We start from the raw sequence: 23,029 nt of genomic DNA, 5'->3' as shown, positions 1-23,029 counted from the left end.
TCAGTTATCTTAAAAATGTTTATCCCAGACATCCACATTGTGTTAAATTCTTTACAACCTGCACGGCAGGGTAGTAAGTAAAAAAACCTCAGTTGCTTTACTGAATACCAGGAAAACTTTTGAAGGACTAATTCTCCGATTTGCTTTTACTCACTTCATACGACTGATACAGTTTCAGGGATTGAAGGTGAAAATAAAAATCAGAAAGAATTAAGATAAAAAGATGGATCCCTGTAAATTGAAAAGAACAGTATATTCTTTCCTTTCTCCAGTTTTCTAGGAAGGGAAAACTAATGCTGTGACTTTTCCTCTCCGCCCCCCCCCCCCCCCCCCCTTCCTTTATCCTTTACATCAGCTCTTCAGGTGCTGGAAATGTAGCAGACCGTGTCTTGGCTCAGTTGTTAACGGAAATGGATGGGATAGAACAGCTGAAGGACGTGACAATTTTGGCAGCTACAAACAGACCAGACATGATAGACAAGGTACGAATAGATGCACTGTCGTATATCCTGTTCTCTTGAGGAGACCAGATTTTGGAATAATTCCATTCTCTTTTACTCTCCAAATTGTTGTCTAATCAATTTAATGATTGAGAGTAGGAGTTTGAAAATGAAGACAAGGCGAAGGAAAGGATTCTGTCCCTCGCTTTTTTTTTTCCCCTCTACAGAATTTTTAACACAAACAGAATGTTTTGTGATAGCCTTAAGTATCTTGTTTCCTAGAAGAAATGTTCCTTAAATCAAGCTCATTGAACTTGTGCAACAACATTTCTGTCAAACTGCTTCTGTGGTTTTTGCTTCTGTTGTGTTTGTTTATGCAGGAGTTTGCTGGAGTTTGTTGGTTTCATTAGTTACTTCCTTTCAAAAGATTAAATATCTCCTCGGTGCCATTAGCCTGCTGCCAGCAATACGGTTTCCAACTGTAAACAGTGCGATTTCTCCTTAGATCCTGCGGCAGCTCTGCTGGAGCAACAAGAACATTTCGAGTTTGTAAAAATGGGAGGGTTGTAACACTCTACTGCAGAAAACCTCTGAACACAAAACCAACCCAGCAGCCCTCTAGAAAATCCACTTTAAAACCACCTGCCACTGCTGTGTCTTCTCACGGCTAAGTGCAGTAGACAGACCAGTCTGAAGTGATTTCCTTTAAGATATGTTTTGCAGTGTTGGTAAGGTTCTTTATTCCACAACTTTTCACCTTCACAATATTCATGAATTTGATGACAAGTTAATGAAATTTATTTTACTGATCTTTTCTAGGGTTTCTTATAAGTTTCTTAAATATTTTTAATGTTAACAGATTCTCCCATTTTAAGCTATTTCTGGAATAGTCTTTTCTGTTTGTCTTGGAGCATTCAGGCATAAAATACATATGAAGTGCACGCTTTTAAAGTAAGGTTCATATACACGTGAAGTCTTGAGAAAAAAACCTTGTATTTTGGCTCCAGAACACAGCCTCTTCCCTTTTGAACTGAAGGAAGCCACACAGGTGATGGTGTCCTGACGAAGGCTTACTTAGAGCTCGCTTACACACTATCTGTGTGCCTGCCATGGCAAAGTCAAGCTAGCCAAGAGTTTTCACGAAAAGACGATAAAACTCATCAGTGAAAAATATGCTTGTACAAAACTGAAATTTTCAAGATTCCACTTCTGTCAAATTGATTTCAGTTTTCTTTGGTGACTATTCTTTGGGGTCAGACTAAGCTGAATTTGAAAAAATTCTGTTTGTTGAACAGAAAGGAAATTTCCTTCTGAGTCAGTTCAACATTGTGCCGTGTTATCCCCATCACCACCTGGGAATTCAGTTCTCTGTCATTCTCCCTTTTGCTGGATTTCTCTTGGGGCCCACAGCGAATGCTGTTTTCTTATATTTTATTTTTTATTTGAAATATTGGCACACTGGGACAGTATTTCTTTGAAATATTGGCAATATTGGGACAGTACTACCATGTGTTAAGGGTGCCACCCTGCAATACCGAGAACTTTTAGATAGAATGTAAGTTACTAGACATATGCCGACTGTACCTGCATCGCTGATGCAAATCTAGACCTCTTAGCCTGGGACTGAAAGTTTTCATTTTTAATATGGTGGGTAAAAATTTGACATCTTTTGTGCATCTGAATTTTATGGGGGTGGTAAACTTTAACTAACGGTTGTGTTTAGATGGCAACGTATCTTACATATTCTTTCCCCAAGTAAAGCTGATGGTCTTGACTCTAAATGTAAAGAAAAGGAAAAAGTTGCATGAGACAGTGCCCCCCACAGTGATTTTACGAAGACATAATGGGGGGAAAAAAAAGTTCTGGTAACTTTGTAGAAAGCATTCACTCATGGAACAGCAGAGCAAAATTTCACCAGTCTGGAGGAAGGGGGATTTTAATCTGTGATGTAAAGGGACTGGAGAATCACATCTGAGTTGGTATTGCTCACATCATACTTTGTCCAGACCAGACAGGCTATACCAGGCCACCATCTTCTCCAGGGTCTATGCAGTATTTGCAGTGCATGAGTTGCACTTCCCCGCCCCCCCGCCCCTCCTCTGGAAGAAAGAAGACTTGGCACCAGAAAGTGTTTGTATTGTGAACGTCACTTAATGGGTAATCTTTCAATATGGGCTTTTAGTTTACTTTGTGATCGGTGATCCTTTTGAAAAGGTAACATTTTGTTATTCGATATTTTATATGGAAATATCACTTCAGTTATGTGTTACAATAAATGAGTGTCCTGTTTTCATAGGTGTATGATGACTATACAGTAATTCTTAATGCATGAACTTTACATATGGTATATGCACAAGGCAGTCTGCGTTCTCTGCTTTCAGGGACTGGGAAAATGTCTGGTATACTTTTTGTGACCGTCTTAGCTTTTCAAACCAAGAAATGCTTGAGGAATGCATGCTTTGTAAGTTTTATGTTATATGCTTACAAAATCAGTAATAATCCATTCAGCATCTTCATTTATGTGGCTGCTTCTTAACTGACAAATATGTGATGATTAATCTTTTGAAATTTGAAAACGGCACGTGGGAATATCAAATGTAAGGGTATTCCCCTGAGCCTAGTGCAGACTTCATCGTCCCTGCAAACACCACAGTATATTGCTTTCGGGTAGTGAGCAGATTTTGAGTCAGACTTTATAAAGTTATGTTTAATGGTACACTTGTTTTGACTTGTTACAAATGTCTATTAATTAGGTAATTTCTCTAAGATGTCATGATTGTATTGAAATATTATTCCAGCCTTAAGTTGTGTCCCATGTTTGTAGGACTTAGCTACTTTGCATCCCATTCATGTGATACTGGAAATACTTTGGGATAGTTTCTGTTTTTCATAAGAAAACAAAAACGGCACGTACTGTTTTCAGCCATGTATGATACAGAAAGTGGTTTCTCTTAGAAGGGAAATATTCTGGAACAAGATGTTCTGAACATTCTTTGAAAGTGATACAGAAACAAAACACTGTGAGTCAGTAATAATAGTAAAATCTTCCCTTTTATTCTTCATTCCAAAAGTAGGATTGATGAGCAATAATTGGAAAAATGCTTTTTGATTTTGGTGACTTACCCACTCAGGAGTGATCTTTCATACCTGAAATATTTTGCAGTAACTTTATGGAGCTGCTTATGGTTCAAAGCTTCTCTGTATTTTCCCAGGTATTGGTTGGCCTAACGAGAGAGATCACTCATCGCCACAAACCTCGCATAAAATATTTTGAACACTGTCTAATTTGCTTAGCTTGAAATTAAATGTTCTATTCAGACATACATGTGGACAAGTTTTCAGGTGTAGTCTGATGTATTTCCATGGAAGAAAACCTAGATCAACTCATCAGGATTTGTGTCTTTTTTTTTTTTTTTTTCCTTTTCTCCAGTGGAACCTGTTTTCCTAGCCTTTTAGTACTGGGCTTAGTTCTTGGGTGAGAAGGGTGAATCGCTATCATTACCTGCCCATGCAGATATCTTTTTTTTTTTTTCCTCTTAAGCAGTGTTTCAATCTGCATTAGCAAGGGTACAGCAAGGAAGAAAGGCTGTCAGATCCCCAGGGACCTCGGTGAATGTTTTAGCACAGGAAGCAAGATGCATGTTGCTGCAGCATCAGATAGTTTTACCTCCTGCTGGGTCAAATTTGAATGTCAAACACATTAGCTGTGATGTAAAACACGAGGCGCTGAGTGAAGGGATGGCCTGTGGTATAGGATGACATCCTGGTGCTCCTGACAGCTTCACTTCTCCTTATCACGGGGTGCAGAAAAGATGTGTCCTCAAATATGCTATTTGCATAAGAATGACAGGATGTGATAGGACAAATGAAGATTAATGAGATGCTGTGCTGTCAAAGTTGCCCATTGTCTCTAGATTGATGATGGTCTGGATTTTGTCTGTGTCCGTGGGCTTCAGTGTAGCTTAAACCAGAAACTATCCTGGTACATTGAATACTGAAGAGCTGAATCTTTACGAATGATTTGTGAGTACAGGAGGCCTTGGCTTCCAATTTCGAATCATCTTGTGTGTTGGTATAAGAATGTGTGTTCTGCGTATTGTGCCAGTGCAGAGGATTTTTGCTGCCTTCCTTTGCGTATTTATTTTGCCTTTTAAAAACTTCCTGCTCCCTAACCTTTCTCCTCACTTTCTTCCTCTTCCACCCTCTCTTCCTTCGCCTGCAAGTTTTGCTGTTCCTTGGATAAGCTCTGTTGGCTTCAGTGTATTAACCACTGGGTTTGAATTCAGCTTATTTAGTTTAAGAACCACGTGGATACCACTGAGTTATCTGTTCTGCTTATGTGAACAAAATAAAACAAAACTGCAGTCTATATTCTTCCTAGCAGCTGCCAAGCATGAGGAAAGGGACTAGAATTCCCTTCCCCTGTGGTTCATTTGGATTTGGAGGAGTCTTTTGGGCAGAGAAGTCAAACAGAGGTTCATCAAGATGATCCAACCCTCAAAGTGTTGATTGCTGTGTAGTTATGGGACAACCTTAATTTAAAGTGGCTTGTCTTGATGAAAATAAAAAATGCACAATAGAGCCATTTGGCAGAATCAGTGAAGAAATTATAATTTCTGGCCTGCAGCAAAAGTCAGTAATCTTTCCTGTTTAAAAACATCAAAGTTCTGTCTTTGTGAAGGCTTATGGAAGAAATTAAAATATTTAGGTTTGCCGTTTTACAAGTTAAAAGGAATAGGAAAGAATCTTGCATATTTATTCATTAAAGTCTGGAAACGTATATGTGCTCCTATAAAGCAGGTGATGCTACGAGCTTATTTAGCAGTCAGATGCAGTGGCACAAACCTAACTCACTACCACGTCATGTATTTTCCCATTTACGTATTTGCCTATTTGTGATTTCCATTTTGGTCAGATATATATTACTAAAGGTTCTTCCTATGTTACAGCTTTGACTTGGTAGGATTTCAGTTTTCCCAAATATAGTGTAGGACTGTGGAGTTAGAAGCCACATAGTCCATCAGTCATGTGCTATGTTTCCCTCGGTGACACGCCCCCACCCCCCCATTTGATCAAAGACCGTAAAATACTCTCGGTTGGAAGGGGGCCCTGGGGTCTTCAAGCCTCCTGCTTGAGCAAGGCCAACTTCAGTGTGAGGTGAGGTTGCTCAAGGCTGGTCCAGGAGAGTTTTGAGTTTCTCCAGGGATGGAGATTTCACAGCCTCCGGGCACCTGCTGCACTGTTTGACCACCTTCACCAGGAAGATTTTTTTCCTTATATCTAACAGTCTAGCTTGCTGTAACTTGTGCCTGCTCTGTACCTCTGAGAAGTGCCTGGATCTGTCTTCTCAGCAAACCATCCCACCACTCCCTGCTGCTTTAGGTACGTGAACACAGATAGAGTAGTACATGGAATTGTGAAGGAGAACTTTGATTCCCCCCCCCCCCCCGCCCCCCATCCCTAGTACTCGGGTGGGAAACCCCCTAATCAAGCTGTGCCTGAAAGAAGGCCCCACCTGTGCTAAACTGCTTTAGGACTCTGGAGGAGGAAACGTAAACATCTTGCTTTTCATTCTGCTCTGCATTGGACTTGGCTCAAGGAGGAGCAGTCAGGTGTCCCTTAGCCTTGCGGTGATACAATACAAGCAGAGTCCCAGGCAGGGAAGGGGGATATGTCTCTGGCTGTTATTTCTCAGCATTGTTTCTGTGCAGATTTCATCCAGATTTGGAAGATAGGGGGCATAAGACTGGGTGCTTTTTAGGAGGAGATGGTGCACTTACTGCTTGGTAAAGTATTTTATGACAGTTGAATAAATTAGTACTAAGTAAACACTAGTTAGAGTGAAATCTTTTTACATACTTAATTTGGCACTGGTAGGTTACTGGAGATGAAGTCCAGCCTTGGGACTGGTAGAGATAACTAACAAGTAAGTTGCTAAACTGCTTTCCCTTCCTGATGTCATATTACTGAAATCAGTCTTCATTTGCAGATGGGCTTTGTAAGCATCATGAGAATAGACCAGGTGGGAAAGTATCTCAGTGTAGGAATCAAAGTACATAAAATGCCATCGCCATTGCTCTCCACACTGCTGAACCATTAATTATTATTTTTTTACTTTAAACGCTGAAATGACTCTGCTTGTCAAAGGGCATTCCTCATGTTCTTGTAAAGCCCTGGGATTAAAAATAGAGAGCGAGATTTTGTGGATCTCCTTTTCAGTCAGCCAGCACCTAGAGTACTTACATCATTTTGCCCAGGTGCAAGTATGGTTCTTTGAAATAACAGAAGATGTGGGATTTCTTTTGAAGACAAGATTGTTCTGGAGCATATAATAAATTTTCAGAAAATGAAGCTTTAGGGAAAAATGATATCAAACTACATACCATTGAAAAGAGGATCTGATATTCTAAAATAGTTTCACAGTCTTGGCACCATCACATTTTCCATCAATTGGTTTTCTCTGGTATGTGTTTGGGTTTTTACCCTTAATCTTGTTAAACTTGCAACTCTGACTAGGGCAAAGAGAAAAGTAGCTGTTTCTCAAAGGTCTAATTTTGCCTTCATTAACATCAGATGTTTACACTTTAGGGTGATTAAGAGCTTACTATGTTTATTTAAAACAACAAGAGCAAAAGAGTGAATGAAATGATTTAAAAGTTGTTATACATTCTTTTCACCTGCCAAACTGAAATTACTAAATAGACACAGTTGATGAGCACTGGCATTTACTGGCCAAGACTTCCCAAGTTGATGATTTGAGGCTGGATTGCATAGTGAACCCATAGTCCCTAAAGAGCCTGACCACTCTGCTTGAATGCAGAGGTAGTTTCTGTGTTTGCATACATATGTATGAAATTTCTTTTTAAGTCAAGAACTAGGTTTTAAGATTCACCTGAATATCTCTCTCTCTCCCTTCCCCCTCCCCTTCCTCACTGATGAAAACTTTATTTTCTCATGAGTACAGCAAATAAAATATTTCCAGGTGTGCAAAAGTGATTTTTGTTTCCAGCTATTCAATTGTCAGAGTGTGGAGGGCTGAGTAGTAAATCAGCCTTAAGGCTACTACGGTTTTAAAAACCAAAATCTTAGTGGTGACAGCTGAAGAGCACAGTGACTTTTTCACTCAAGATTTATTACTTGCCTGAAAAGAAGGGTTGGAGGGAAAACTTGCTGGGCTGCATATTTTCTCCTTTAACAGATATACTACAGGGCCAGGATAAGTTGGCTTTATTTTGTCTGTGAAAACATACATCCAAACAATGTATGTAAAAATATAATAGTTTTACTTCAAATAGAACAGAAAAATAAATATGCCTGCTCTTACTCTTTATAACGGAAAGCATTCCTTACATCGACTCAGTCATGTATTTTAGCATCACTAATATTTTCATGAACCTCTCTGCAACACATGCCAGAAAACTTACTTGAAGGTATCAAATCGTATTTATTTAATTTGGAAAAGTACAAAGATGGGAAAGTAAAGACCAAGGGCCAAAGTTTGCTCTTATTCATACCTCCTAGGCTCACAAAGTCCAGATGAGGAACACAGCATGTTAGAAAGCCTCCAGATTACCAACGAAGTGGGAAATTCGAAAGGCTGTCAGATTCATGTTTGCTGTGTAAATGCCATCCCTCAGTTCAGTGAGTCTGCAACTGTGATGCCAGGTGGGATTTTTTTGGTTTTGTTTTGTTTTTTAACAGTAACATGGAAATGACACTGTATTTGTAAGCTAACATGGGAACATACGGGGTTAAAGTGGCTCATGCCTCTAAAAATGAGGTGAATTTGAGCAGTACATGTAGAATGGATATAAGTTCCTAAGTGTTGGGTTAGGTCAACTCTATTCTTCATGTGGGTTTAGTGACAAAGCAAGAAACTTTATCTAGAGAATTAACATTAATTTTATGGCTAAGTTTCATGTACCTGTACAGCAAGTTTTAGCTGCTGAAACTTGTATGTGTGCTTATAAAGGTACGGGTTTTAACTTCCTACTTGAATTACTCGAGAACAGTCTATGTGATGATAACCTCTTCTTTCTAAATCCTTTCCATTCACTCTTCCCACTTTGTGTCAGTGTTTGGGTTGTGCAGGGGAGGGGTACAGCTGAGTAGCTCTCCAGAGACGTGTGGCTTGGCACGGTTCCCATGGGAGCATCCTCAGGAGCTGACAGGGCCTTGGTGGCTTGTAACTGGGGATACTGGGCTTTATGGCAGATAAGCAAAGCGCAGCAAGGCATATTTCACCCTCAGTGTGTTGGATGGCATGAGTTTTATTATATTTAATAAACTTCATTAGGGTAGTGATAACAGTTAAGGAAGAGACATTCCAAAAAATCTTTGTTTAAATATTTATGGGAGTGACGCTGAAAAGGATGTTAGTGTAGTACTGTGAGCTACAGAAGCTAGAGGAACAGCTGCAATTATGGTACTTGGGCTGTAGCCATGGACACATTTAGGGCTTGCTTTGCAGTTGGTCTTCTGCCCAGCTTTCCTCTTTGTGGATGCAAAATGCACAGTACGTATGTAGTTTTTTGTGTATACAATATTAAAGTAGCATTATAGAGAATGTTGTGTTTGTTGAGCACCCATGAGTTAGGAACTGCCATAGGTAAGATTGCGTGTACAATCTTAATTCATTCTTCTTTGTTCATGTGCATCATAATGCAGTCTTTATTTACGTTAATTAAAGTGGTATTCATTGTGCATGATTAATTAAATTGCATTAATTTAGAAAATTATTTTTACAAGTCATTATGATCGCCTCTACTTTAATTACCTTAATACTCACATTTCCTTACTTTTGAGGGCTTTGATTTACACTGTTTAAAATCAGATGAACAATTACTAGTTTCTGGGGGGGGGGGGGGTAGTGTTCAGAGTCCATCATGTGATGTCCTATTGAGATCTTTGTGGTTATCAGCAGTACACCCTCTAGATCTGCCTCTAGTACAGACCCTCTAGATCTGCCATAGAAAACTTGTTTGCTTGAAATAGGTGATAAATTGACAACAATATTAAACTCCTTTGCTGTTCTTTGTGGGGCCTACTATGCAGGAATGGGACTTTTAGCTATTATCCAGGATATTTTCTAACGACGTGAGAATGGGTAGTTAAATTACTTTTTCAGTGGTAACATTTCTTCCAACTTTCCGTAAGCATAACTCCTTTGTTATATTCTTTCCTTGGTGTTTCTCCCTATTCAGTTTGCCTGCTGCCTCTTTACGCAGTATCCTCTTGGTCTGTATTTCCTATGGCTACTGACTTCATGATCTCCTAATCTCAGTATGATTCTTGCTCCTAGTCTTTTTGCTCAATTGATGTCAGCTTTTTTTCCCCTGTGCTTGCGCTTCTAATTGGATGCATTCCTGCCCAGACAGGTTTCCCCAATCCTCTTTTTCCTTCCAGGCTTCCACATCTAGAGTCCTTTCTTAATGAGTATCAGTTTTGCCCCAGTGTCCAGAGTCTTGGTTTTCAATGTGTTTACTCCTCGTTATCAGGCTTTTCTTTCTTGTGGAGTCAGTTCTGGTGTCTTCTTTCTCCTCCTGCTTGACTCGATTCAAGTGACTCCAATAAGAGGAGAGGTCATTTTGGGAGCCTGGATCCAGCATGGCCTGCAGACTCCTTGAGCCTTGGTAGGATCAGTCTTTGAGTGGTCAAAACTTGGAAAATGTATCTGCAAAATGTCAACAAACCTCACAGAGCTTTTTCAAATTGAGATGTTTCAAGTCCTTCTAATGTGGTCAGGTCTCAAGACCTCCCTCCACAGGTTAGGGTGAAATAATTTTATTTTTATTAATTTTTTAAAATTGTAAATAAAGTGACATTTTTCCTGGTTTCCTTCTCATGCAACAACTGAAATGTTTTGACTGGAGCATTACAAAACAAATCAGTCAAAGGCAGCCAGCCAGCTTGGAAAGGACAACAAGGTCAAAGCTCAGAATAGCATAAGCTACTAAATGCATGATCTTATAATGTAAAATGTTGAGTGACTTCTATATTAAGTGTTGATACTTATCTCTCCCCTAATAGGGTGGAAGCTGTTTCACTAAAAATGGACGTCACAGTGAAGTAGAAAGCCCGGCATTGTACATATCCCTGGTTTAGTATCGATCATAACGGAGTGCAGCTTGGGAGGATGAGGTGTCCAGTGTACAGTTTCGTTGTTTGGTTGTACACGTTAAGGTGGTGACCTTTTCAGGTTTAGTTTTAGGTTTAGAAAACCTCGGAACCTCAGAGCTTTATAATGAGCAAGTTGGAATGTGGTCAAGCTCTCTACATTAGTAAAGGACTCTAAAGAGCTATTGAATTTAGGGATTAGCTGATATGCACTTGTTTCTCAGTAAGGATATTAGTCATCTTTTGCTTAAGGTTCTTTATGGATATTAGATGCAATCATTAGTCTATTCAGTTGATTAGGAGCATTTTTTTTGTTTGTGAAATCTCTGTGGGGAGAAGGAAAAATAGGACATCATAGGCAGAATTTCCGCTAGTTGATTTTATTTTGTGTGTGTGTGTGTTGACAGAGATCCAGCTTCACATTTTATTTACTCCATCAGTGATGAAAGCTGGACGTCTCGCACACATGATGTACGTACTGCTTAGGGATAAGTAGAAATACCATTGATGTGCAGTACGTATAACAATGAAAGATAATAGGTTTGTTCAGGAAAAACAGGTTCTTTCTATAAGATCTTAGTTATTAAAAAAACAAATTCTTAACATCAAGCTAAATGAAGGCAGTACTATAATAATGTAGCGTAAGAGAAAAGGGAACAATCTGGGGGTCATTGATTCATAATATATCATTTTCCTAAGGTATGTGGAAGGATTGTTATGCACACATGCAGGAGCACAAAGCTAGGGCTCTATTAATGCCCAAATGAGACATTAACATCTCTTATGAACAAGGCAAACTTGGTGGATGACTATTTAGGTCACTGGAGTACCTCAGGGTTGCATATGCCAATGTAATTTAATAACAAAAGCTTGTTTGAAGCTCTGTATGATTTGATGTATATACAACTGTAAGAGTTGGCTCAGCATCACGACCGTTTGCTAGATTTTTGGGATAACCTAGAAAACGTGTAGACTACAAGGTATCTGAAGCTGATTGAGAGAGAAGGGTCTGGAAGTCAAAGGAGTATTTTGACTGAGTGGTGTCAGGCAATGGCTGGTAGGACTCAGCAATTCTGGAAATCTGAAGTGACTGCTCCTCTTGGGGGTTATGTCTGTTACGTGTTCTTACTTAGTTAGAGGAATTTAATTAAACAGGGTGTAGTTACTTCTTCCTTTGTTTTAAATGTGAGTGTATGCCTTCCATGGCAAATTAAGCTTTGTGCTACAGAGAAGCATATACCAGACGTACAGATAAGATTTTGAAAAAGCCCTCACTTAATTGTGCTTTGTACATCCTTTATAACAATATTCTGATTGCTGCCTGCAGCATCTTCTTGAGTTACTGTTCCCTGTCAGGTGCTGAAAAAGGTGATTTTGGGAACTGTCCTTTTGTTTTGGTGATCACATGATACCGACAATTTTTGCTTTGTATTACTCATCTCCTTTATACCTAAAAACAAAACAACTTTGTGGGCATATTAGAACCTATTTCTGAACAGAGCTGGTAATTTTCACATTCTCTCAGGAAATAAACAAGAATACACAATCATGCCTTTGTGCCCCCATTCCATATGTCTCTGTGCTCTGTTTCTGGCAAAGCAGCTGGTTGTCAAAACAACTGATGTCTAACCTGAAACTTTACCTTTCCCTGGTGCACATCCTTCCACCATGCTATGAAACCATGTAATCTTTTCTTAAAAAAAAAAAAAAATCAACTTTGAATAACTGGAGTAGGTGAACAAGGTGGTCCTATGCAGAATGAAAGGAGAGCCAGCTGTTCCTTAAACAGAAACTGTTTTATGCCGTTGATGATCCTTGCTGCCCTTCTCTGAACCTTGTTCACATCTATTATACCCTATTATACCCTTTCTGAAAGAAGGGAGCCAGGACCGCATGCAGTATCCAAGGTATGGGTGCAATATGGATTTGTGTGGGTGCAACGTGGATTTGTACGGGTGCATAATGATGCTTTCTGTTTCAATCTTTACTCTTTTATTAGCAGTTCTGAATTTTTACCACTTGATTTGCTTTTTTGACTGCTACCAAGAACTGAGCAAAAGTTTTCATCACTGTCTATTAAAGCTAGAAGTGGTAATGATTCATCTCAGAGCCTGTCTGTTTATATATGAAGGAAAGACTGAATTTCCCATGTTCATTGCTTTGCATTTACTTACATTGAATATTATCCCATTGCTAAGGCTCCTGAGAGTCTTGGACAGTTCTTTACCCTCAGTCTTCATCCTTGTTGCTTTGAATAACTGTATCATCAGAAATTATGGCTCCTGTATTACATAATTTCTTTGGTATTAGACCTCATAAAGGAGATGCAAATTTTATACAGGAAAAATAGATGAGATGAAGGGGTCTGTATTGTGTTGCAATAGAGAGGTAACACAGGAAAGGCCTATACCCTGCCAGTACATGCTGTTATCTATAGACAGATCCTGACAAGCACAGTTGGACTCTTATTGAAAACAGAGGAATGAGAGATAAAGCATCACACAATGTAATGAGCTTAAGAGAATTTGAATTCCTTTGCACTGTTGTACATTGGTTCTGAAAAGGAAAGGGAGAAGAACAATAAGCATGGCACTGGTTTTGCTATGTCTTGTCAGAAATGACCATGATAGGTGAGCTGCAGGTCCTGGTGTTGAGGTCTCTGTGGAATTAAGTCCTGTGACTGGGGGAAAAAAAAAAAAAAATCACAGATTGGCTTCCAGCAGGCTGAGAAATCTATTGTTTTATACAAAGCCTGCCTTTCTGTTAGCACTATTTATACGCTAGTCAGCCTTTATTCAAAATAAGCAAGTAGAAAAACCCCAAAATTTAAAAAAGGTTGGTTTTTTTTTTTTTAAAGAGAAAAATCATTCTAAAAGACTGCCGTCTCTGTACCACACAGTGTACCTTGTCATTGCATGGAGAACATGAGCATGCCTGTCTTTTTATAAAGAGGAAAATAGTGAAACAGGTAGTCATTGAGAGTAACTAGCTGGTATGAAAAAAGCAATGTGTAAAGAGGACCGTGTCTTTACAGTAGGCAGTAATGCATGCAGAAAAATGCTGAATGCCAACCCAGTCTGGGTTCGGGAGCCTTCCCCGTGCCCAGCTCCTGCCTCCCTGACACCATGCGATCAGCAGCCTCGTACCATCGCACTCACCGATGGTGCATTGCAATACTAAACCAAGCTTCCCCATCCCTTTCATCCCCCACATGAAACTGAAACCCGGGTGTTTTCTTGCCTTGTTTTCTTCCCCAGTCTGGGGAACACACATGCCTGGCTGATACAGAAAATGGAGGTTATCACAGAGTTGGGTCTTGTAGGCAGAGAGAGTGTACTTAAGATTGCAAATAGCTTAGCTCTGTTTCAGAAGTTGTTTTTCTTAGCGGTGAATATTTTTTGCACTGAACGAGAAGAGGCAGCATTAGCCAGTTTGCAAGGCAAGTCTTATTCCATTACTTAACAGGGAGGCACGTGAGATATGTAAGCAAGAACACACGCCAGGGTGTGTGTGTTCATCAGTCAACATATGAGGTGTGTGTAATTGGCAAACGCACACCTTGGAACATGTTACTGCACTTATAAAATGGCCATTTATTTTAGTTTTATTAAGGAATGCAAGTACTCTGTGCTGCTAGCTTACAAAATTCTCTTTTTTTTAAATAAAATTGGAACACCATTCTTTCATGCACTTAATACTAAAGTGTGTTAAAGTCTTTACCTGTTTTAGTGCTTAAGTAACTATTTTGATCTGATATCTGAGCTTCTCTGTTGTCTTCATGCACTAATGATGCCATTTGAGTGGGTGTGAGGAAATGTAACTCGCTTCATCCTAGATTTCCCCATTGATTCCTATTCCTTGTGCTCCTCTGAGCTTCCCTGCCCGTACTTAGAAACAACGCATCTCCCAGGGGAGCTAGAGTGCAAACCTTATTCTTCACCCAGAAACATTGGCTACAGAGGATATCACTCTTAAATAATGGTTTGGCTCTGTGAAACAGAAATGAAGATAAACAGTTCATTTCTGAAATGAAAGGTATGTCTTCATTCAGCAGTACTGGCGTGTGCTAAATAATGCACTTCTGTTGTTTGGAAAATAACTAGTGGGGTTTTTTGTCTTGCTCACGTATGCCTTTTGCTATCAGAATGTAGACTTGCCACACCAACAGGGAGGTGTTTTATGATATTGCTTCAACTGTCTGCCCGCTCTCCAGAAAAAGTGTTGTCAAGGGATGGAAGGGTGCAAAGAATGGGAGTGAAGTGGAAATAGGTTGTGCTCCTCACTGCACTTACGGCTAGTGTAGTGCCTATAGAAGAATGACACCTTCTTATGGAACACCTGTATATCCTTTGTGCATCGTGAACGAAAGTGATTGTAATAGTGATGGAAACAGAGTAAAATAGCTGTAATTGCCGTAGGCGCTGTAATTGAGGCATTATGTGCTATTCGTCACTGCTTCTCGAGAAAATTGCTGATTAACATTCACAGAGGACAAAATTCTTCCTTCCAGGACTGTGCAACCCCACTGCATCTAAAGAGATTTCAGAATTATGACTGAAAGAGAAGTCTTGCATTTCATCTTTTTGGGTTACTTTTGTTTCTGGGTTACTCTTATTTCTGGCGGACAGAACAAGAAAAGGAAAAAAGCCACCACTGAAGGTCCTAGGTCATTTGCAGGATTTGTACAAGATCATGTACAGGTTTTCTAGAGAATAGTAATCTCTTCTGTCTTTGTTTTGCATGTGAAAATAGAGTATGTTTCACAGAAGATGCCACATCACAAATAAAGAAACTGTTTAAGTAGACACATTTCCACAACAAAGGCGTATTTTGACGTGATCTGCCAGCAATGCTGTGACAGAACACAAATAATGTAAGTTCTTGGAAAAGGAAAAATATGAGTTGGAACCATTAACCTTCTGAGACACTGAATATATTTTAAAATAAATTATTTTAATTAGTATTGCTCTAAGAGAATAAAAGTTGTGGTTTGCTTCAGAATCGCCAGAATTTGTGTACCTGGCGTGCCACCTGAAGTTCTGAGCTCACAGGAAAATCCAAACTCATTATTCAAATGGCAGCCTGGTTTTTTTTTGTGGTGAGATTTCCCTGGGTTTACTTTTTATTCATGTGGATCTTATTCTCATAAAAATACTGATACAAAAGATCTTAACCTGGAACTTGAGTAGGTTTGCTGGAACTCCTTCAGTCCACACTCAAGCCTTTATAACTGTTTTCTTTTCCCATCAGCCAAAGATTGCATTTGTTTCCAACACTGGAATCATTTATGTATAAGCTTTACTTTAAAGCTAAGCAGGTATTTTAATGTTTGCAGAATAGGAATTTTAGGAACTAGAAAAAGGTGACTGAAGTTAGTATCTGATTAGGCAGAAATATACCATGGATACAAACTGGGCTGAATTGTTTTGGCAATTCTGAACCCTTTGGGTTATAACATTGTCTGCTTGGGTAAATATAATCACCTGATTTTTCTGCTTTTCTCATATAATAAAGGAATGAAAGAACTACAGCTTTGCTGAAGGAACAAATTGAGAAGAAGGAAAGTGGGATATAAGAGCTTTCCTGCCTCATCAAAGATGAGGGAGAGAGTGAAAATAAACCAGGTATTTTCTCAGCCAGATGGCCCTGGTGCCCTGAGATGATAACTTCCTGCACATGCACAGGCTGCTCAGTCACCTATTGTAGACGCTTATACAAGCTAAGGCTGTTTTTACCAGGACAGCTCTTCCTATATGGAACAGGAGAATAAATCACTTAAAGTCCTGTCCTCATCCACAATATGGTCATTGCTAAAGAGGCTGATAGGTTTGATTGTATTCACGTCTTCATTCCATCATTTCAGCATCAGCAACCCATTCAGCCCTTTACAGAGTATGTGCTATCTTGAAGGAAAGAAAACAGCAAAATGTGAGGGTCCTGAAAGTGAATTTGGTTTCATCTAAGTGTGTGTGGGGGTGTCACTGGGATACAATGAAACAAAGACTTTATATAATATCAAATATTTTTGTGGTGAAATGGATTGTTGTGATGTTCTCCCTTGCAGAGAAGTATAAAGGTAGTCTATTACTATTTCATATTTTTCTCGGTTTTTTAATACTTCAGCTATGTTTCTTTTTTTCTTTAAGGAGTAGCTGTTGTACTTGATTCTCTGTTTCTTACTATTCACAGTGGTCCTGTGTTACATGCTTTTGTTTCAGTTGTCATTTTATTCACAAAACTATTGCATTTTCTGTGTTTGTTTACCTGAAAATTAGCTAAAGGATGCTAAATACCAGGACATTTGGTCTACTTTGATTTCTTTAAATATAAATACCTGTTATCACAAATTCTCTGATTTCTTTGTTACCAAAAACTGGAAGAAAAAGTACTGAACGTTTTGAAAGCTATGTGCACATGTTTTTAAATGAGTCTTCAGGTTCCCAGAACGCAGGATCAGCAGATGGCAGTCAAACCAAAGTTCAATCTGTGAGCTTGCACGAAGATTTCAAAATACTGTGTCTGTAGGAGAAAGGGGAGAGAGAGACGGTGTGACTGAGTTGTGTCAGAAGAGATGTTCTTTCACATTTGTAAATAGATACAGGTTTGTCAAACCTTAGAAAAGAGGAGCTTTGATTTCTGCCCTTCTGGGATTTGCATGTGTTTTTTGTTTCAGGTCTTTGTACTTGGGAAGCTCTTGAATTTTTTTCACTGCAGCTGTGGATGTTTTGAAAAGAACAAACTGGTGATTGGGTTGTCTCACTTGTATTCTAGAAATCTGTCTATTTAAAAATATTTTCTTATTTAACATGTGTGAGGAAAGAGCTTTGCTTTTATGCCTGGAGTGTCTGTCTCACTATGGGGTAATGTGGTTTTTATTAATCAGTTTATTTTTTTAATTAAAAAAACCCATACATTTCTCTAATTCACGGTGGTTAATGCTTTTAAAAAGATTTTTTTGTTAATTTTTAACGTTTACTTTAATTGTGCTGTTTTGTAGAATACCAGCTAAGTGGCTGAAGAATATTCAGTATTATATGGTATTTTTATTTACATCCTGTTCTAAATAGTTGACAGTTGTACACCGGTACAGATGTATTTGAGTAGTTGATGGAGTAGTTTCCTAAAGATGCACCTTCCATATGGCACAGTTGCTACACGGCTTAGTTACTGAAAGCATGAGAACTGAAAGGAGTTGCAGAGTGCAAAGTATCATTAAGCATTTATTGTACTATTATTTTATTCTATTTTCATGTTTTTCTTTTTTTCACTTCACAACACGTCATCAGACTTCAACCCTTGCTTTTTTCTCTTCCCTCTCCCCCTTTTCTGTTTTATATTGCAAATACTGTCCTCTGTTGTGTTCTGTCTGCTATTAGGAGGGGAGGGGAAAAAAACCCCAAACCAAAACAAGCCAATGAAACAAAAAGCCTTGTGGGAAAAATACTCAAAGGTTTTATCATGAGTCAGTATCTTCAGTTCACACTTCACATCTCCCTTTCCCCTAAAGGGGTTAACACTGCTTATTAATTGAAGAGCACAGTTTATACTAAGCATTATTTAACATCTCCTGGTGGTATTACTGTACTTCCTGTTTTGTATTCACAATAATAGGTTTCTGAAGAGTTGCCTTTGTATAAATACCTCACTGACATTTTAGGCAAGTGTATTCATGTCTTGGAGTAAGCACGAAAGAGTAATGTGTTGGAACACTGCTAAAGAAGGAAATCTCTTTGTGTTTCATAAATGATACTCCTAAAGCCTTTTAAGAATATATGTTTTTAAATGACAGCTATGCATTTGTTTTGTTTCTTTAGTTTTTGTTATTCTGACTTGAATTGGCTCTAATAAGCCATAAAGGGAAAATTGTAGTTTCAGCAAGGAATCTCCTCTGCAACTGTAGGGCTTTGCCAGTAAGCCTGAAATACTGTCATACAGAAAAGCAAATCTGCAGAATGTGTCTGTGTTAAAAGGAAGGGAAAGCTTCAGAATAAACTTGAGCTATTAATGCAAGTACTAATTTCCTTGGATATCTATTAGTCCCGTTTAAAGTCACTTGCAAAAAATAAGGGGGCTGGGGGGGAACCCAGGGAGTAAGGGTTTTCACCAGACTCTGTGTCCAAGTTCTGTCTGTAGTGGTTGTGGAACTGCAAAGTTCTTATGATGGCCAAAGCTGATAATACACAATGGAGATCAGGTCAGAACTAATCAGGTTTTATCATCAAAAGCCATTTTCTGATGCTTACTGACCATCTGGTTATTTCTGAAATTTATTTTGAGTCTCTAGAGAAGGAGAAAAAGATTAGAGATAATGGTAATAGGGCCTTTTTTTACATTAACGTTGAAATTAATAGAAAATATTTAGCTTCTCTTAAGGGATTGAAAGTCCTCTGATAATGTTTACGTTTATTATTTATTTGTTTAGAATGCACAAAATTTACATTCTTACTGAAGTCTCTAAAAGAATAATTTTGCAAATGACCCTTTCTAAGTCTTATCTGCCCCCTAGGTATTATTTACACGTACCGTTTGCACCATCTGAACTTACCTGGGCATTAGTGGTGCACAGCTGCTGTGGTATGGAGGAAAATGCAGTGGGGGAGCCTCCTCTCCTTCGGAATAGCTCGGGGGATCAAAGCCAGACTACACGCCTGCCGGTCAGTTTGGGCCATGCTCGCAATCTGCTTTGCAGCTTGCCCAAACCGAAGGCGCAGGGGTGTAAACTATGTCCGATGTAGCATGGTGGCATTGAACGTTTCCCGTGCAAGGTGGCTCTTGCGTCTGGGACTGCGACGTGCCTGGCAATGGCAAACTGGGTCTCTTGAGCAGAGACAAGGCTCTAGTGCTGTCAGCTGCTGTGGTCCCTCTGTCCCCTCCTGTGTTGTGCCCCGCTCTCTCCTCCTCCACCCCTTTGAGCTGTAGCAGTGTGCTGGGAACAGGTGAAGAATACCCACTTCTTCAACTTCAAAGAGCCCCCAAAAGGGCCTGGCTTTTTCTGATCCCCTGAATGCTCTAGATATCTTCAGCAAAAATAGATGATGATCTGTAAAGACTGGTAAGACTGTCTTCTGCGATGGTAGATAAAGGACATTCTGCCTCTTCCAGGATGGCCCAGTCTATGTAAATGGTAATGACTGAAAGATATTTTTTGCTCAGGAAAACGTGTTTTAGTCGAATTCTGTCACCCTGGATTGCCAGAGAAATGAGTGCAGCTTTTGTGTCATGAATGACGAGGAAGATGAAGTTCTTAAGGATCTTTATGGGCCTGTTCTGGTTTTTGAAAGTAAGACTCAAAAGTGTGGGCGCTCTGGGCATAATCTGCAATTTTTGTTCCTTGAAGAAAGGCAAAATACATGCAAGGCTGCTGGAAACCATGCTCATAATGGCCACTTGCACTAGGCTTGAAAAGGGCTTGTGTCCGTCTCTCTTTCTAGCACTAGCTTCTGAGCAATACTTGTGTAACATGGAAAGGTTACACCTTATCTAATTTTTAAATTGCCCGCAGTTATTGCAAATGCTGCTTGCCCTGGTAGCGAGTGATACCCTCCATACTCTTCCCTTCCTACTCTCCTTCAGCTTCGTGCTGAGGGAGCACAGGTAGGGTTTTTGCCCGTGTGCAGTGCCTGCCCGGTATTCTCCAGGCAATCATGCAGCAGCAGTGAGAATCCTAACTAAACAGATATCCCATCTAAACAGACGCATGCTGTCATGTGGCAATGGGAAAAGATACAAGGAGCTGAGAAGGTGAGTCAAGAGGAAAGAGCAGTTGGAAGAAAATAGAAATAGTTTTCTTTTCTTTTCAGTGGAAAGATGGCGTTGCCATTATGGCTGTGTTTTGAAGTAGTGCGCTTACATCTACGGAAATGTTGCGTTATGCAGATGAGGCAGTGAGACAGTAGGGTGTATCCAAAGGTTGCTGGCAGGAGAAAGCAAAGCAAGAGAAGTATGGGATATAAAAGACAGAAAATAAGTTGTGTAAGGGTTACTAGAACAAGAATATTGCTGATGCTGATGCTGACTGGGCTGTATCACCGGTTCTGTTTTCTTTACCTTTTAGTTAGTTTTTACCGTATCATGTAGGCACACAACTGCTCTCCAGGATGCGTGAAGTGGTTTCTTGCATTCCAAAATGCATAGAAAAAGTAAACCAATAGCCAGGAGGATATTTTTTTTCTCCTTCAAATTTAAGCTGCGAGCTGTAGCTTTACATATTTGCCAGTTAAAATCTCTGATGAAAAGACTGTGAAAAACAGTCTCCTGTCTTCGTGCTCTCAGTTTCACTTCAGTTTTCATCTGGTCTGTAAATGATACCCCAAAGATATCGTGTGTTTAATCCTGAAATCATCTTCGTCCTGTTTTATAGTCTGAGGGGGAAAAAAAATGTGGGGAATTTCCTTTTAAGATACCCTTGTTTCCTGCTTTCTCTTTAATCTCCATACAAGATATGCTTCCTAGAGAAATGTCAGCTGGCAAAAGACTAGCAGTGGCAATGTTGTATGTGCGGGCCCTGAGCTGACAAGAAATTCAATCATTGCACTTTTGTGCAAGGTAATGCAAATGACACACAAACTTGAATTAACAGGAATTTAAGTAACTTGGCAATAAATCTCCCCTGTGCGCTAATTCCTATTTGCCTATCTGAAATCCTGCTCGTGTCTGGTCTGCTCCCAAGGTTTATACAGTTGGGATGGTGCTGGTGTAGCTGAATGTCCCCGAGAGCTGCATTGCTCTAGCTAAGCTGGCAGAAGGCTCTGGTGGAGTGGCAACATAATCTGACAGGAGATTTTCTGCTGATGGCAGCTGTACCTTTTCCCTGAATGATGTGAGCCAAGCCAAAAACAAAAAAAAGAAACAGCCACTTGTGTGTATGTGTAAGTAAAACAGGGAAGAAACCCCAAAGGCTCAATTCTTTCTGATTCTTTGACCGCTGTAGTATCAAAACCTGTAGGTACCACTAAGGAAATAATGTCCAACAGTAACCACTCTAACTGAAATATTCTGGGCTTGCTCTTTGTTTTGGGCTGACCCATTTCTTTAAGTTTTCATGCCAATGTTGTAGCTGATTCTGAGAATTAAAAAAAAAAAACAAAAAACAAAAAACAAAAAAAACCCGAAAACCAAACAAAAAACAAAACAAAACAAAAAAACAAAACAAAAAAAACCAAACCACAAAGGGAATAATTTGTTAAGATTAAATCAAGTCTCTGAAAAACTCCAGGCTCTTCATCTTTGGAGCATTGGTGATGATCCAAACAGGAGAATTGCTTTCTCTGGGAGGATTCACCTAGATTTGGCCATGGAAAATATATTTGCTCAGCAAATTTAATCAGCTTATCACAAAATTCTGCAAACATCATCTCTGTGTTTTGGGTAGTCTGGACAACATACTGCTTTCTGTCTGTTAACTGCAGTCTCGTCTTCCATGATGTCTTTTGTTTGTGAAGCATAAAGCTAGACTTCGGACTTAGGGAAAGGGAAGGGATGAGAATTCGGAAGCTCCGCCACTCTCCTTTGTGGTAAAGAGAAGGGCAAAAGTATCCAAAGAAAGCATGTATATTAGTCTCTTGAGTGAATGTTAATTCTCTGCATTTTATGGTTGTTGTGGCACAGTATCGCAGACAGAAGGCAAGGAAGGAGCGCTCACCCTGTTTGCAAATGACAGGATTGAGATGTTGCTTGTGGTCGTATTAGATGCTTGTGGAGAAGCAGAGGTCTAGTTGTAACTGTACCAGAGCTCTTAAATAGCATCCATTTAGTCACCCAGACTTTCAGAGGAGTCTGTGTTTGGTTGTGATGCTGGTAACCACTGGACCACATTCCTCCTTAGGGGCCAGAAAAAGAAGCCAAGTCTTAAAAGAAATAATTTCTCTGCTGCCTTGCAAATACTGGTATAATCCACAGGCTACGTATCTGTGGTAGGGCTTTTGAGTGGCTGGTCCGCATACAGAATAACATCCTCCTGCTACCACAAATTGTTCTCTTCATCCAGATGGAAAGTGTCTGGTCTGTGGATTGGCTATTTACATTAGTATATGCAGGAAGGCTACTGGGAGCCCTGATGATAGACCAGGACCATATTGTGTCGGGCACTGTACAGAAAAAAACCTGTCCCTGCCCACCATATGAGGTGAGCACCCCAAGTTGTTGTTTTGTCAGCAGTGTGCCATGGGATAAACTCTGGTTTTCCTTGCAGATAGCTCTTCTTTTAAGCTTAAAAAAATACGTAGTGAGAATCTGATAAAAGACACTTGAAGGTTGTAAAGCCAGATGCTGGGAGTTCACTAGACCTCCATGGGCAGCTGCAACTTTATTTTGTTCTCCTTTGTGTGTATGTTATAGGGTCCTGCCGGAGATTTCACCAGTGCAAAGTATTTGTTTGAGGGATTACTTATGGATGGCTCAATGCCAGTGAAAATATCTACTCTGAGTGCAGCAACAATCAAAAAACAACAAAGCGTTAAGATATACACTGAGCA

General features: G+C 39.6%; 1 protein-coding gene across 4 annotated transcripts in view; it reads left to right on the top strand.

Annotated features, from left to right (window-relative positions):
• The window catches only part of AFG2A (AAA ATPase AFG2A), a 200,305-nt gene that overhangs the window by 59,998 nt on the left and 117,278 nt on the right, over positions 1 to 23,029 (top strand). The window contains exons 14-15 of one of the 4 annotated variants that reach the window (XR_015699491.1): positions 356 to 482; positions 7,962 to 8,105. The exons of 1 other annotated variant lie outside the window; for it this stretch is intronic. Coding sequence is in view for 2 of the 3 variants with exons in the window: in XM_087735630.1 (XP_087591756.1) it covers positions 356 to 482; positions 946 to 993 (175 nt within the window). In the remaining variant the exon portion in view is untranslated. Of the gene's footprint in view, positions 1 to 355; positions 483 to 945; positions 1,213 to 7,961; positions 8,106 to 23,029 lie in introns of those variants that run through there. 2 more of the 4 variants (XM_087735630.1, XM_087735629.1) reach the window with 2 other exon arrangements.

This window comes from Nipponia nippon, unplaced genomic scaffold (genome assembly GCF_047370975.1).
Source record: "Nipponia nippon isolate SJK-2023a ecotype South Korea unplaced genomic scaffold, ASM4737097v1 scaffold_6, whole genome shotgun sequence".
NCBI lineage: Eukaryota > Metazoa > Chordata > Aves > Pelecaniformes > Threskiornithidae > Nipponia > Nipponia nippon.
This window is presented reverse-complemented; position numbering and strand designations above follow the sequence as displayed.